Source organism: Strongylocentrotus purpuratus, unplaced genomic scaffold (genome assembly GCF_000002235.5).
Source record: "Strongylocentrotus purpuratus isolate Spur 01 unplaced genomic scaffold, Spur_5.0 spur5_scaffold_12, whole genome shotgun sequence".
Lineage (NCBI taxonomy): Eukaryota > Metazoa > Echinodermata > Echinoidea > Camarodonta > Strongylocentrotidae > Strongylocentrotus > Strongylocentrotus purpuratus.
Genome location: NW_022145597.1, coordinates 18,967,214 through 18,984,672, shown reverse-complemented (window position 1 = coordinate 18,984,672; position 17,459 = coordinate 18,967,214). Strand labels below are relative to the sequence as shown.

Genomic DNA, 17,459 nt, shown 5'->3' with positions numbered 1-17,459 from the left:
CTCTTTCTCTCTTGCTCTCTCTGTCTCTCTTCTTACCCTTTTCACCATACCTATTTCCCATTTACAATGCTACTTTCATTTCAAGCTAAATTTTACTGTGTATGAAGACCCCCCCCCCCCCCCCCCCCCCCCCAGCTCAGGAATTCTCAGTATGTATTGCTATCTGTTTCCAATTGTATGCAACCAACTCTCTCTTCTACATTATATCTCTATGAATAAGGATTCACTCTTAATGATAAAACGACTAATTGGAGACTGAACTGTTTCAGAAGTTATATTTATTACCCTGATGAGGGTCGCATAACCTCAAATAAACATACTAAAAATGTACAAACAAAAAACAAAACATATCGTGGCATTACAATTTACTAATTTCTCGATCGAGTTCTTTGTCTGAATCAATAAATCTTTTATATCATCATTTGCAATCAAAATTACTACATTCATGATTTTAATGTACAAAATCTAGATTTAAAAAAAATTAACATTTCAGTGAATTTTGAGTGGATACAATATGAATAGGAGGCTGTGAAATTAAACTCCTATTCCAAGAGTGTATAGAGTGATAAAACCTTGGAGAAAACAATTACAATTCTGCTTTGTTTCAGAAAAATAACCTTTCCTGGGACCTTTAAATGATCCCTTAAAAGAAATATGTGATCTAAAACTCATTTGATTTTTGTTTTGTCACCCTTTCAATTTCTAGCATCCCTAAGAGGAAGGCCAATTTTTTAACTTTTCAAATTTCCAAGTGTGAGGTCAACTTATGCAAGGTTGAATGTAGTCACATGACTAATTTGTTTGCTGTTTTCTGTGCATCTAGAGAAAATAATACCGGAAGTCTATTAAAACCTATTGTTTGCAAAACGTTGTCTACTCAATGAACAATAATTATATAAAATGCAATAGTTTATTCATTTTATTTACACAAAACATAACATAACAAATTCTTCTAACACGATATCATAGAGTTGACAATTTAATCTTCTCATGAGCAAGGTTATTAGTAATTGAAGTATCATTCATTCAAATTCTGAATGAAATCTGAGCTTCAAAATGTACCTAAACTTTCAAGAGATCAGTGATTACTGTTTAATAACTTTGTCAGGTAAACAATTTGTTGTAAAGATAATCTAGAGTTCTGATAATGAAACTGAGTTTTGAGAGAGAATAAGAAATTATTAGACCAAGAAAGTTTACTGATGACAATTTTGTGATCAGAAGGAAATAAAATACCACGGTAGCAAAGAACGATTGTTTCACAAGGTTATTCGTTCAAGAGAGTACTTACCGGTAGTAGAATCATGTTTTGTTAGTTACATGCGTAACATACTACCCTGATAAAAAGAGTTTGGTTTGATTTTCCTTTTTTTCCATGCTGTATACTTCACTAATCCTGCATTGGTTTATGTCATACATGGCTGTTTGGGAAAGTCAACGGGTAAGCAAAATTTACAGACTCGTTGAAAGTAAACTGAGAACTACCAGCACATATGTGCACATGTGGGACTACTTATTCTATTGGAAGGCCTATCCTACCCAATTTCCTCAACTTTCTATGGCTATTACTCAGCTATTATTGATTTTGAATCGAAGATGTTCATCAGATGTCATTCTGTTGTTCTCGAAAAACACTCAGCAAAAAAAAAGTTCTTTTCTGTTTTATTTTTCCTGGAAAATTGAAGGGTCCTGGACCTGGTTTGGAGCTGGATGTCTTCACATCGGTAGGTTGAGATTGGCCATGAGATCCCTGATAGCAGGGAATAGAGTGCACTCCGCTAAAAGAGAGAGAGAGAGGGAGAGAGTGAGAAACATGAGTATAAATGGTTGACAATTATTCAACTAATAACATCCTACACTAATCAAATTACAGCCAAACTGCTTTAGTGACCACCTGTCTACAAAGACCACAATCTTTGTTTCCCTTGAAAATGGTTTTTCATTGAAGTACGTACTATAGGCACCTGTAAATAGAGACCACTTTTCTTGTCTCCCTTGAGTGGTCTTTATAGACAGGTTTCACTGTACTAACTTAAACCCTGGACCAAACATTATACCGCTACCTAGCCCTATCCATAACCCTAACCCTAACACCAAACCTAAACTAAATCCAAGTTCCAACCCTAATCCTAAACCCATATCTCTGACAAAACAAAGCCTGGAGCTATAGTCACCAGAGCATATTTTAGTCAAATTCTAGAAACCAGGAGCCTTTTGCATTTAAGGTGCCTTAGAGGTTTCATGACTGGCGGACATCTCACCGTACTGTGGATCACATGATTTGCGGTTCAAGTCCCACCATGGCAAGACGTTAATCTACAATTGCTACTCTCCACGCAGGTGTAGCAAATGCATACATGCCAACATTTGAAAATCAGAAATCTGTACAAATTATGCTATTTTAAAAAAAAAGAGGAACAATCCTAACTCTCCTATTCAATACTACAGACAAATTTGTACAGGAAGAGGAATACCTGCATTAAAATGATAATTGTCTTCTCCCAAAAAGAGGAATGTTCCTCTTTAATCTGAACAGTTGGCATGTATGCAAATGGGTACCTGGTATGGATTTATTCCTTGAATGCTTTGAGTGCCTTAGGGCAGCTGGGCTAAAGCCAGGGAAATAATACTACTTTGTAGGTGCCTTGAACATTCCCTGGGATTGATATGTGCACAATATAAAAGTAGATAATATTTGATTATGCAAGATGGCCTAGGTGTCACTCAATAGGACCATAATAGCAACTAAATGTCTCAATAACAAAGTCAGGAATAAAAACAGACATTTAAGCCCCACTGCACTAGTTTGGCCAGGAGGGACTAGACCTCCCTGCATGGTCACTGACAGGTGGTTATCTCATCAATTAACATAATAAAAAGAGGATCATAGGGAACAATGGTCACTGATTAGGCATTGTTTTCTATATAGAGGGCGCAAGTAGCTACAGGTAGTGCAGTTGGGCTTTAAGATGCTTACCACTGTTTGGGAATTCTGCCCATCTCCTCAGCATGGTAGCGATGGTGCCGTCATTCTGACTGGTCGGGACCGAAGGCTTGATGGCGGAGATGTGCTGGGTCGTGTTGGCTTGCATGTCGTAGAGCACGGGAACGATCACAGAGGGAGCCTCCTGGCCGACCATGGGCGCCGTGTCTTGCCTGCTCAGCTGGATCTGCAGTGGACAACAAAGTTTATAGTACTTAACAATTCAATTCAATTCAATTCAATTCGTATTTATTTCATTTCCAACAGAGAGATAAACAAAGGTATTACAGATATTATTACAGAAAGTATGAAAACAGTGTATGAAAATAATGTATGTACATATTCATGTACAAATGTATACAAATACACTTTACACATATTAAAATTATAACAAGATATTCTTAATTTTTGAGGAAATAATACTTATATTAAGCCAAATACCCATTTACACCTGGGTAGAGAGTGGCAAATGTGGATTCATGTCTTGCCAAAGGACGATACTGCCAGTCAGGGACTTGAACCCTCAACCCTTGGATTGAGGGTCAAGTGAATGAACCACTATACCACGACCATGATTGATAAGCCTAATACTATCAATCATATTTGAATCAGATATGAAAGGTTCAGTCCCATATACTGTAAAATTATATTGTAATCTATGGCGATGCTCAGTCCCACATACTAACATTCAAGTCGTAGTCTGATAAAGGAGACACCATCCCACATAACGTAAATCATATTTACTCTTAGATGAGGAAGCTGGACCCCAATATTTCCAAACTTCAGAAATAAATCATGGCATATTTGTTTTATACCCCAATTTGATTACAGTAAAACCAGAAAAACTTTTGTGACATGAAACTTTTATGGATCATTAAGAACAACAATTTTCACTCTGAGAAACTTTCACAAGTTGCAAACAGTTGGTGTTGTGTCAATAGTGATTTGATTATTTCATGGTATGAAATATTTGTGAATCTGAACCCCTCTCAACATTTGCTAACATTTCATGCACACTAAAATTTCAGTAAATAATTCATTTCTTCTTGAAATTGTATAATCAAAAGAATAAATAAATTAAACAGACAAGAAACTTACAAATAGGAGCATCTTTGTCTTGATAACAACAGCTGGGATACCGACAGGAGCGAAGGTCTGTCCTTGTGGCACGGTGAGACAGAGCTGCATAGACCACTTCAGGGAGGGGTCTGGTTGGAGTTCTAGGTGCATCAGCTGGATGAGGTCCTTGAAGACACCAGGCATGGCACACAGCATACGGGCAAAGGAAGTGATAGCCTTGGGTTTGAACGGCGGGCAGGCAACCTAAGAAGGAGGGAAGAATAAGAGCTTAGTCCCATATATTAAAGATTCTTGGAAACTCATATGAGATGAGACTCTGGTTGAAGTTCTAGGTGCATTAGCTGAATAAGATCCTTGAACACACCAGGAGGGACACACAACATGGGCAAAAAAACGTAATGGCTAAAATGGGAAGGAAGAAAGATAAGCCCCACCTACTGTATTTTGTGTTATAATTGTGTTTTAAAAAAAGATGCTCAGTCCCACATGCTGCAAATGATGTTGGAATCAGACAGGACAGAATGTAAGGTCACACTCAGGTTGGAATGTCAGGCTGGAAACTGAGTTGAGCAAATTAAGGCACAGTCGTGTTATAACTAAGTTCTGGCCAACTAAACGTAAATGGCAAATACAATTACAATAACATTGATTGAAAGGGTCATCAATGATGTATCTGAATTCAAAAAATTAAATCACTATCCCTTGCAAATTGGCAATAATATTTCTCTCACTCACCTTATTCTCATAGTAAAGTTCAATGACATGAAGCTCATCTGGGCTCCAACGTTCTTTGGCATCTGTAAGAAGAAAAAAAGTTCAATATTGCATCACCAGAAAGTATAAGAAGTAGATGAAATGCTAACACCTGATCACTGTTGAAGCTAGGTCACCAATTTGAGTTGCTAATTCATGTTGCCAATTTAATAGTCAACTTTCATGGAACAAATACAAATGACTTTTCTATAATTTTCATCTGGGTACAAAAAGCATACGTTTACAATGTAGCTGGCAAATGATTTTCTTGAAAATTTCCTTTAACTGTTTCTGTGGCAATGAATATTTTCTTTAAAATAATGATTTATTCAATGTTTTAACTAATGGAATTCAATATATGTCCACCATCATGACAAACATTATTTAAGGTATTAACCCTTTCCAGGCTGTGGTCAACGAATGGAACAAACAGAGTACTGGCGCAGTAGAGTTTTGCCACGATTAGAGTGTGTATACATAACATAAACATGTTATACATATCAGTCTACGGTTTGATTCAGCCCATATACAGAATTAACAGTGGCACCTGCTCCTGAATGGTATTCTCGATTTAATGAATTTAAAGCCTATCTGCACTAGTTTGGCCAGGAGGGATTAGACCTCCCTGCATGGTCATTGACAGGTGGTTATCTCATCAAATCAGCTCTCAATTAACATAAGAAAAAGGGGACCATGGGGGACCAACGGTCACCGCTTAGGCATTGTTTGCTATATAGAAGGCGCAAGTAGCTATCAGTAGTGCAGTGGGGCTTTAACACAAAATGATTTACCTGGTGTTTGCTTGACCTGTAGATGAAGCTGCTGCATGTGGGCGGGGTTCAGCCAAACACGGAATATCAGAGAATCGTTCTTGAAGTGAAATCCTTGATCACTAGGGGGCAGCAGAGTCAGCTTTAAAAATTAAAAAAACATTTTACCTTAAATATTAAAATTACAGTGCTTTTTTCAATTCAATTCAATTTAATTCAAAAGACTTTATTTCTATTAAACACAAACAAATACATACATGTGATATAGTGCAGACAGTTCAAAATATATGAATCATGAGCATTTATGTTAAGTTAATTTAAACAAATTGAAAATGGGCAGCACGAAAAGGGAGCACCAGTAGAAAGCTTGTTTTAGCTTGTTGATTCAGGCATCCAAATGAACACAACAATTACACAAATATAATAACATAATAATGAGCGTTGATTCATCTATAGTGCATTTCACTGCCATAGCATCTCTATACGCTTAGGATGAAAGATATAAAAAGGGAGAAATAGGTGCTGTAAATGCCTGACTGTAACTCAGTCAAAATGCTATTTAAACAAATATGTTCTAAGGAGGTTCTTTAAACTTATAACTTGTGGATGCTTCCTTCATATGAGATGGGATAGTGTGTAGGGGCAGCACAAGTAAGTGACCCATTGCCGTAAAAGTTGTATTAAAAACATTGTATTTTATGAAATTTCGGAGGTCATTATCAATCTGTATAATACAAACATCCCTTTCTTGAGCCATTATAAAGTAGCATGACATCCCAATTTGATTATTTCACCCTTTTCTTCCAATTTTAAATAGAATTTGTATGACAAAGGTGTGTTTTCGATACCATAAGGTCTTTATCAATCATTATGAAATATATTTAGATAAACGACATGACCTTTGACCTCTATATGATGAGGATAACGATAAACAAAAGCATACATGTACGTCTTACATGTACCTTTAATCTGCATCCTTGTTCTGCAGCCTGTAAAGTCTGGGTCTAAAGGAGAGAGAAAACAAGGGGTATATAACTTTCTATTCAATGCATGTTTTTTTCTGAGTGGTTAAGTAGTAAATAGAAATATTGTGTATTATGGGGTTTTGAAATCATTAAAATTATAGCGAAACAGATTACACCTAAAGCAATTTGCTCAATTCTTCACTGACCTGCTCCTGTCATTTTTCTTTCCCCTTTAGCCTGTTGCCCACAGAAACGGGGCAGCCCCTGGTCCCTGGTACGAAGACTATGAGAATGAGGTAACTCAGAAGTAAACAGCCTTAACCCATTGGCACCCGAGTTTTCCTTTTCCCATATGCTAAATACATGATACCCCTGGTTCCAGTAAGTAATAGGTTAGTAGAAGGATAAAGGGTGCGTTGATCATCCCTTTACTGGCCTATGATCAGCGTCATCAAATGTGTTTCAGGCAAAATTGCATGGTAATAAACGCAAGCCTGTTATCAAACGTCTTTAGATATGGGTATATTGAAACGCCAAAGAAAAAGTGCATTTTGAATGTGACATAGAGCCAGAATCAAGTTTTTAAGAGGTGATAAATGCAAAGCTGTTTTGAAACACACATACATATCGGACCTTCCCCAGGCTTATTTCCCGTTAAGAAAAATAGTGCCATGTGCTGTGCCCTAGTTGACCTCCGAGCAATTCTCTGCTTCCCGAGTCAATGGTGCAAAGCAGTTGCGCAGAGACTAGGCTTTATTTCAAATTGTGACGACTTGATATAGTCGGGTTCAATATGCATGTAAAGAAATGCTGTTTTTGAGTGGAAAAAGATGATAATGCACCCAGAGACATACCTGTTCAGCATTGATAACTCTCTTCAGGTGTCTCTGGAGGTAGGTGGATCCCAGGAAACGTTCTATAGGAGCGCACAGGTAGGTGAGGGGCGTGGTGGGTGTGCCGTGGATCGCCGCCGGGGTGAACATGCGGTGGAGCGCCTCGTGGGAGAGGATGGTCGGCAGAGAGGTGGCCAGGTTACGGGGAGGGAGGACCCTCGTCTGGCGGGGCACTGAAATGGGTGTGATAGAGAACTCGACATGAAGAATTCTGCTTGTCTGTTGTTATTCAGTACGCATTAAGAAACATTAAGTTGTTTAGTTTAAATCTAGGGAGTTGTTTCATAAAGCTGTTCTTAAAGTTACGCATGACTTTACGAACGACTTAAATATGAAAAGCCGAATGGGATGCTCAATCATTATTAACTGCATCAACTAAAGTTGAACTGTGCGGATGTAGATTAACAATCTCATTATAACAAACGTTCTTAATGTGAAGTATATTTTTTTGCCATAATTTAATTGGGGTTAATGGAAATATAGTCACACTTTGTTAAAACATCAGGAAAAACTTTGGGCATCCTTTCTGGCACTTCATATACAAGTCGTTCGTAAAGTCATGCCTAACTTTACGAACAGCTTTATGAAACACCCCCCAGGAGTGATTGCATGGGTACCTGGCATTGCTAGGTTAATACAGTGAAACCTGTTTATAAAGACCACCCAAGGGAGACAAGAAAAGTCGTCTTTAAAGACAGGTCGTCTTGATGTACTGGTGCCTATAGTACATGTTTCAACGAGAAACCATTTTCAAGGGAAACAAAAAATGTGGTCTTTGTAGACAGGTAGTCACTAAAGCAGCTTTGACTGTAGTACCTGTAAGGCTCGCTGGAAGAGCATTATTAGAACTGGTTTGGGTACACTGAGCAAATAAAACCAAAAAATTTTGCTTACAGATTTCTCAGAGAAGACATTTTAACCATTTTCTCTTTCCACTCAGCTATTCAATGGATAGAAGTTCCTTGTGTACCTTACATTGGTAATCAACATTGGTAATCATCCGTAATCGACATTGGTAATCGACGTTGGTAATCGACATTGGTAATCCACATTGGTAATCGACATTGGTAATCAACATTTAATCAAGTCATACAGGAGAGATTGAATGATTTATTTCACTCACCAACTTGTCCCTGCTGTCCGGTCATGCCGCTACTCCCCGGGGAGTGAGTGGATGGTCCCATGCTACCACCGGGAGACTGGGCCATACCAAAGCGCTGGACGGGGGAGGGCCCTGGCATGGAGGGGCTGCCGGGCCACTGGCGGGATCCGGGGGATGGCATGGTGAGACCCATGGAGGAGGTGAAGGGCGATCCTCCCTCGACTAAACCTGGGAGGGGGCAAAGAAAGAGAGAGAGAGAGTTAGAGAGTGTGCAAGAGGGAGAGGTTAGAGAGTTAGAGACAGAGACAAAGACAGAGACAGAAACAGAGAGAGACAGACTTACAAAGGGGAGAGGAGAGGAGAGGGAGAAAAGGGGGAGATATAGAGGGGGAGCAAGATATAGAGAGGGGGAGAGAAAGAAAGGGGGTGATACAGAGAGAATGGGCAACGATAGGACACAGATATAAATCAAATGTTATATTTTGTATATATATATATACTGTATATATCAGTCAATCAGAAGAAATACAAGGATATGAGGAGAAGGACTTAAAGAGCAAGAGAGAAGCACTGAGACAGAGAAAAGGAAGAGAAGAAGGGACTAGATAGAGAAAGAGAGAGACAGAGAGAGAGAGAGAGACACCAGAAATAAAGAGAGCAAAACAGAGAGCAAGCGAGACAGATAGAGAGAGAGAGAGAGAGAGAGAGGGAGAGAGAGAGAGAGAGAGAGAAATATAGATGGAGAGAGAGAGAGAAAGAGGAAAAGAGAGTGAGTAAGAGAGTAAGACACAGAAGAGAGTGGGGACCATGATTAATGACCGATTCCAAGAGGACAGAAGGAGGAAGAGAATAAGCAGAAAACAGATGGAATGCAATTGTTTTACCTGGTGATGGTGTTCCCTTCATGACGGCCGATGGGGAAGGTCCAGGGATGGAAGGGGGCGATGCTAGAGGGTACGCACCGGGTGACATGGCATAATGCTACAAGAAAATGAAGAAATATATTCGGTTTTTAAATATATTCATCAATATTATAGGACTAGGAGATGGGACATGATACTACACAGAAATCAATCAATACACAAAATCAAATATGATTTATCAATGAGATGCACCAAGTGACATGGTATAATGCTACAAAAAAAGGACGAGAATACAAACTATCTCAAAATAAATTCATCACTGAGAGGAACTAGGAAACAAGGCATAATACTATAAAGAAAGGAACCAACACTCTCAAACTCTCTCAAAATATATTCATCTATTATTTATCATGACAGCAAATATCTTGATAAAAATACTCTGAAAAACTTAACCAGGACTTAGTCTTAACATTTAAAGATAAAACATTAAACATTGGAAGGGTGGGAAAAAAAATTTTGTTTCCATCAGCACTTAAGATTACCTTTTCATGATAAAATTTCAATTTTAGGAAATGTGTATTTTACAAAGGCAATAAAGGAGCCCTACGTGTGCATGACATCATAGCGATATTCTGTTTACGTTCTATTTAAAATGCCTTAAAATTTCTCTATAACATATACACCTACCTGCTGTTGTGATAGGACCGACGTGTGAGGTGAGGCAGGGGTCGCTGGATTGCTACTCCCCGGTCCACCTGGTGCCGTGGGCGGGGTCATGGGGTAAGCGAAGCCTCCCGATCCACCCTGACCGAGCCCCGCCCTGGACATGGGCGACGCCCCTGAGGGGTACCCTGAGACCTGGGTGGGGAGGTAGGGATCCGGTGGGGTGGGGCCTGCATCGATGTTCATGGGGGAGATGGGGTTACCGTCATCCTCGTTGGCCGGGAGGGTGCGGCTGTTACGATGCTGGTGGTGGTAGGATACCGTTTCGTCGATGAAGAGCTCCAGGAATGCCTGGTAGGTGATAGGAAACAAGTGGTCAACATACATGTGATTGGAAGAATTAACATCGTACCAACATTTATGCAAGCAGTAAATCGCAAAATTAGGTTTCATGAAGTCTCTATTCTTTGTATTTTCAAAAGATTAATCCATAACCGATTAAAGAAAACAAAATAGGTATGCATTTTTGAAAACACTGTTATTCAAGAAACCGAAACATGTTTTATTTGAATCATGTTACAATGTTATTTCAATTGATTGTTTGATTTGTTCAAATGCATATATTTATCAATAAATTCATTTTACCAACAACAAAAAAACATTGTACCAACGACAAATGAATTCTTTCCCATTTTTAATTCCTTTTACAGTCTTATGATGCTGGCAGATTAAAAGAGTACATATTCTTTACCAATACTTTATGATGTATGATCATATTTCTACACATTTTACTTTTTTTATTTTTTATCGTAAGAATCAAAAGGAGTAGAAAATGTAAGCACAATCAATAAACATGCTAAAACACAGCTTCATCAAAATGAAAACTATTTTGCAAAATGTAGCTGTGTGCAATAAAAGACCCCTATGCAAAATCACTCATTTATCAGTGTGTTGAAGAACAGTGCACTGCACTGTCATTGTATTTTGACTCATTAGCTTTCTTTTATTTTTTTTAGGCAGTCTACTATTTTGTATGTAAACGAGACTTGAGGGTATAAGACTGGACACTCACCTTGAGGTTCGGTACTGTATAGAGACCTTCCACAACCTTCCTCATATCAAACAAACTGAACGCTCCATCTGAAAGCGATAGAAAAGCAAAACATGACATCAGTAAATTTTACAATAATATAGGTGACATTTTTGTTTAAATAGAGAAATGTAAAGTCATGTACTGTTTACTCTATGATATAAAATGTAGGTAAAACTAATAGGAGGAAAGAAGGACAAATATACACACAAAGTGAGAGAGAGAGAAAATAAAACAGGCAGACTGATGGAAGGATGGAGAAAGACAGAGTCAGAAAGAGAGAAAAAGAGACAGAAAGAAACAAAGAGGGAGAAAAAGACATGGAAAGATAGAGGGAGACAAAAAGAAAATTAGAGACAGAGAATTAATTTTTTTCATTTTATAAATATTTTTCTCATAATCTTTTTCCAAAGCTACAAGCTATTACAACATAATCATGATTATAAACAAATCATATAATTAATACATCATCAATGTAAAATACTCACATTGTAATACTAACATTAAATAATCTTGAAGAAGGATTGCCACGTAAGCTTAACTTGAAGGCGTGGTGATCCTTTGTGAGGGATGAGGGTGAGAGAAAGAGTGGGAGAGTGAGGGAGAGCGAAGAAGTGAAAGACAGATAGACAGGCGACAGACAGGAAATAAGAGAGGAAAAAAGGGTAGTCAGAGAAGGAGGAAGAGAGAGAGAGCAACAGAAAGCAAAACAGAGACAGAGAGAATGAAAATGGGGGAGAATGAGGAGAGTGAGTGAGAGAGAGAGAGAGAGAGAGAGAGCTAAGAAGTAAAAGACAGATGGACAGACAGAAAATGAGAGAAAACAAAAGACAATTAGGGAGGGAGAAAGAGATAGAGATAGATAAAGCCATACCTCTGACAGCCACCGTATTCTTTCCCTTGCAATGGATATCCAAGCAGTACGCATTGTGGAAGACAACCCTGTAATGGGTGCTGGATTGAGGGCAGAGGGCAAACTTGTGGATGGGTCCTGCGACCTGATTGGTTGCGGCTATCAGTCCCAAGGACGGGATGAGAGGCAGCCTGCAGATCGCATGGAGGGGTCCCTGGCTCTCACACAGACTCTGTGGTGGGGTGGACAAAGAATAGAATGGAGAATAACAATAATTGCATTTTGTAAATATGATGGGGTATTTGTCTCCCCCTCCCATCCACCTTCATCCATCTTCTGTCTTTTCTTTGCCACTCTTGTATCATATTCATTCTGTCGTTCATTTCTCTGGTGTTTTTATGGTCTCTCTCTCTCTTTCTCTCTGTGTGTCTGTCTCTGTCTCTTCTGAATGTTTTCCTATCTCTTCTTAAATTACATAAGAGGTACATGTATCAAAATTATACTAACTATTGAACTTATGATTCTGCTTTGTGCCATAAAATTATGCTTTTCTCACCCAATTTATCGTTAGTTTTATCTTTATCCTCTACTTTTCAATCGTTTCCTCACTCCTGTTATAAAATCTACCTGTTCATCTTATTCTCCATCTCTCTTTCCCTCTTCCCTCTTCTCTCTCTCTCTCTCTCTCTCTCTCTCTCTCTCTCTCTCTCTCTCTCTCTCCCTCCCTCCCTCCTTCCCTCTCTCTCTCTACAAACCTTGATGAGTTTTGGCAGACTCTGTTCCTCATTCAGTTCATGTTCAAGGTACGACTGCACCATGGTGTGACAGTTTGCTGTTGACGTCGAACCCACAGCACTGAAGATGAGTCGAAACCTCAGAATATCTGGATCCCAACACACCATAACCTATCAAAGACAACAACAATAACAACAACAAAACAGTGAATAAATGGAAATTTCAAGAACAGACCTTTTTTTTTGAGGGGGAGTCACAACATTGAACAACATCCTCCATAATCATGTCACAGATTTCATGAAAGAAAATTTGTTATTCCCACAATCATCACCAAAAATGGCCATCTACATGTATGTTGTATATTACAATGTCACCAAAGGAGGAGGAAGAAAAGGGCAATAAGTAATTAATAAAATTGGTTTGGCCAGGTCTCTTTCCCCCTCCACATATTCAATGTTGATAAGGAAAGCTTGACTATTTCCTGACTTATTTAAATACTATTGGCTATACTTTTCAAATCAAATTAAATTCATTAAACACTTAAAGGACTCAGATATTATCACTAAATTGTGATATACAGTCAGATGAGAACAGTTGTATTTACTGTAGGTAAAACAATTTTATGCAAATTGTTATCAAATAGCTATATATCACAATTTGGTAATAGCATATGACAGTCTTTTAAATATTTAATAAATTAAATTGTTTCACATACCGTAAATAACCCTCACACATTGCAAGCATCAAAATACAGCACAAATTTCATTTTAATCAACTCTTTGGAGAAAAATTGAAAACAAAAACTTACGGTGCTTGATCTGTCCTTTCCATATGCTATAGTGATCTTCTGGTATGTGAATGATTGGATATCAACCAACGTAGTGAAGGGAGGATTGTCTGTTTTGAAGAAAAAAAGGAGAAAGAAAACACAAAAAGTACAGATTATATTAAATCAAATCCCTCCACATTAATATAAGATATTCTGAAAAGTGAGGAGAGAATGCTTAGCTAGTTAAGTAATTGTAATATCCTTTGTCGTGTAATCATTAATTGCAGATATAATCATTAATTACTAGCATGGGCAAGTTTGACACTATTTTTTACTCTGATCGTACATGATAGTATGTTTTAGTATGTTTGTGTTTTTTTTGTTCGGTTCTTATATTCTTGTTTCTTTTTTTTCCTGTATGTGTGTTTTTTAGGGGTAGGCTTTTAGATACGGAATCCCTCCTTTCTGCCTATCCCAAATGCTCTTATAAATTGCCATTGTTATCACTTTCTTGTTTTTTTATTATTATTCCATTCTGTATTTATATGTTTTAAATGTTTTTTATGAAGAGTGTTGAATAAACTTTGAATTGAATTGAATCCTATATTTATCAGAATTGAGGCTGTGGGATGGAATGTGTTCTGTGTATTGGCTCGAGCATCAAACATATGCCATAGTAAAACATTTGATCAGTCCCTGTGAGACATTGTCCTCCTTTCATATATTTGTATTTGTAAGCGCTATGGTACTTCCTGTTTTTAGCGTTCCTAAATATGAATACTGATAAGGCTACCCTGGGTAAACAAGACATATTATTATTATTATTATTATTATATTATTATTATTATATTATTATTATTATTATAAAAGACATCGATTGCACTAGGAACCTAGAGCAGGCAAACCAAAAGTGCAATGTCTTTAACAATCAGTCTTACCCTGTATCAGGCTCGAGCGTGAAGAATGAGACAGGGTGAGGTACGGCAGCCATATTGGGAGGTCAAGGGTCAAATGATAGAGGCGTCCAATGGAGTCCCAATCCCGTTGGAACTGCTTGACTACGGAGTGACTGCCAAGGACCTTGTAGAACAGGTAGACCAGACGAGTTGAACCTAAAGGGGAAAACAAATTGTTTAAAGCCTGTCTATACTAGTTTGGCCAGGAGGGATTTAGACCACCCGGTGTGGTCACTGACAGGTGGCTATCTCATCAACTCAGCTCTCATTTAACATGAGAAAAAGAGGATCATTGGGCACCAACAGGCGCCGCTTAGGCATTGTTTTATATATGGAGAAAGCAAGTAGCTGCACGTAGTACAGTGGGGCTTTAAATGTATCTGATTTGTACCTCTGTCAGTTAAAGATGCTAACATTTAGACATCTAAATACACAAAGCAACATTCATGTATATTTTATCAAAAAAATTATTATTCATATATGAAAACAACAACAAAGATAGGCCATTAAAAGAGAGAACTCTTAAGGATTTATGTCATTTATTAAAATTTGTTAATATTTGTTATGATTATAAGCAATTGCAATTGTTAGCTAGCAATTTCAACATGCAGACATTTCTAGTGAAACACATTGTGACAGATTCGACCTACCTAGAACATTGGTAAGACCAAAATGCAATTTGCCGAATTCTATTGTTGATTCAAATCTTTATATAATTATGTAAATATTATGTAGAATATTATGTAGAATACTTTAAAAAAAGGAAATTTCTACATTTATCACAACCTCACCTTGCTCTCTGGATGAACAGCTTGTGACAGGACAATTTGCAAACACCATCTGAGAATTAACAGTGAAAAGATACAATCAAATAAAACCATTACATTTCCTGTGATTAAGTTAGAAAATTAATCTGAAAGGTGGTAAGAAAGCCCTATTATGAAAATTATCATTGATTTTTAGGATTATCTGTAATTCGATACACACAGAATTCTTGATAATCTGACTGACAGAGACAAGTTTTTCTGTAATCTTTTTTTTCCTCTTCCAAGGATGTTCATCTATAACATACTAAGCAACAACAACAGAATGCTGCTTGTAAGTGTCGGCTTGCAGGTGATGTAAATATACAGTAGGCTTGATGACAACGGGGGATAGTAAAAAATGTTCGAAACGTTGAGCCACTCCCGCCACTCATCCTCTCCAAGCGCTATAGTTCTCCTTAGCACTATAAGCTAAGAAAGATAACCAACAGTCTTTTTCAAGACTATACCAAACAGTCCTTTTCAGGACTACAAACCCTCAAGAAAGATTACCGAGAGTCCTTCTCAGGACTCCTCAATCCTCCCTCTCTCTCACATGGTGCGCCCGCAAGCCTACTGTATAACAACAGAATGTCAAAATGTTTAAATCTACAAAAACCCAATTTCTAGTACCATCTTTCTCTTTCTCTCTCTCTCTCTCTCTCTCTCTACTATTTTGATGACACAGAAGGTTTTTAATGTTTTTAATACTTGTAATATATTTAAATTTTAACGTAATATTTGTAATATATTTAGATTTTGATTTAATGTTTGTAATATATTTAATTTTGATGTAATATTTGATTCTCATTTTGTTTCAATATGCATGATTTATAGTCGTACATTTTAGTCATGCATATTTTGATCGTTTATTGTGTTGTATATTGACTTTGTAAATTGAATAATTTCAGTTTCCCAGCTGCATGTTCTTTTATTTCAATAAACCGAATCAAATTACACACACACATTCAGAATTTTTTTTCTTTCTAAGACTGAACCAAACCACATCGCCCGAAGCTCGTTTTGACAGCACTGAAAGGTATTGAATCAAACCATACCAGACTGAATTGATCAATGGCAGGTTCGAATCCCGCTGGTTCCTAGATTTTTTTCTGACTTGTTTTCAGTTACAAGATCGAGCACGCAGTCTCTATTTCGCACAAAGATTCACGAGAGAGCAGAATCAAACACTGAGAGACATTCAGCAAAAGCAAACCATTGTCGTTAAAGAGATCCTACGAAAGTTCTTTGCCATGCGTTTCAAGCTCTACCACTCCCGCAAGGCGTACCTTGAGGGTATCCTAGAGGCCGAGTCCTTGCAACTCAACAACCACTCGACATCAAGCTTCCTCGACATCAAACCACTCATCGTAAAGTTTGCGAGATACAACGCTCATTACCTCATGTACTCAGCTAAGTCGAAACTAAAGAACACTGGCATTGCGATCAGAGAAGATTTGACCCCGACGTCAAGAGCTCTTCTTCAAAGCATTGAAACATACAAACACTGTCCATACCTGGTCGTCCAATGGGAAGATCTTCTCCCACACCAAGGATGGACGCAAAATTCCGGTGAGCAATCAAAATGGCCTTGAGAAACTCGATTAGGATTTTTGTAACCTTCACCCAACCCTTATAATTATTTGTTATACTTTATTTATTTATTTAAATGTCTATGCAAGCTTGTCAATGTAATCAACCAAATTTGTATAATTTCCATTTCATGATGTCAGTGATTTTGATTTGCGAGAGTTCTTTTATGCTGGTAAATTTTCTTCTGATCTCAACTGTTAATATGAATCTGCAATCAGAAATTTTATACGCTATCTTACTTCTCAAGATGATACAATTGAGAATTTATTTGATAATTTATCTGAGTCAAAATACTTCAACGAAGTGGAATTTCTTAACAGGGTCCAATCTATGAAGCCTATTGATTTTAGCCTTATTCATTTTAATGCAAGAAGTTTGATTATTTAATGTCGCTAAATTTTCCATTTACTGCTATATGACTTACTGAAACTTGGATGTATAACAAAAGTAGCATTTTTAATCTTTCTGGTTATTTGTTTTACCAAGCTCCTCGCTTGAATGGTCATGGAGGGGATGTTGCGTTGTTTATAGATTGCCTATGCATGTATTACAATAATGTATAATGTCATTTTTACTGTGATTGGAAAC

General features: G+C 37.6%; 1 protein-coding gene across 1 annotated transcript in view; it reads right to left on the bottom strand.

The window, feature by feature from the left end:
- Positions 1 to 261: 261 nt before the first annotated feature.
- LOC577617 (mediator of RNA polymerase II transcription subunit 14) overlaps positions 262 to 17,459 on the bottom strand; it is a 38,004-nt gene continuing 20,806 nt past the window's right edge. The window contains exons 23-38 of the mRNA XM_030982011.1: positions 15,267 to 15,315; positions 14,458 to 14,631; positions 13,559 to 13,647; positions 12,771 to 12,920; positions 12,037 to 12,247; positions 11,145 to 11,212; positions 10,097 to 10,423; positions 9,431 to 9,527; positions 8,568 to 8,774; positions 7,406 to 7,617; positions 6,549 to 6,590; positions 5,608 to 5,728; positions 4,799 to 4,860; positions 4,082 to 4,306; positions 2,978 to 3,170; positions 262 to 1,778 (exon numbers count right to left, since the gene is read on the bottom strand). Coding sequence (XP_030837871.1) covers positions 1,717 to 1,778; positions 2,978 to 3,170; positions 4,082 to 4,306; positions 4,799 to 4,860; positions 5,608 to 5,728; positions 6,549 to 6,590; positions 7,406 to 7,617; positions 8,568 to 8,774; positions 9,431 to 9,527; positions 10,097 to 10,423; positions 11,145 to 11,212; positions 12,037 to 12,247; positions 12,771 to 12,920; positions 13,559 to 13,647; positions 14,458 to 14,631; positions 15,267 to 15,315 — 2,289 coding nt within the window. The 3' untranslated portion in view covers positions 262 to 1,716. The remainder of the gene's footprint in view (positions 1,779 to 2,977; positions 3,171 to 4,081; positions 4,307 to 4,798; positions 4,861 to 5,607; positions 5,729 to 6,548; positions 6,591 to 7,405; positions 7,618 to 8,567; positions 8,775 to 9,430; positions 9,528 to 10,096; positions 10,424 to 11,144; positions 11,213 to 12,036; positions 12,248 to 12,770; positions 12,921 to 13,558; positions 13,648 to 14,457; positions 14,632 to 15,266; positions 15,316 to 17,459) is intronic.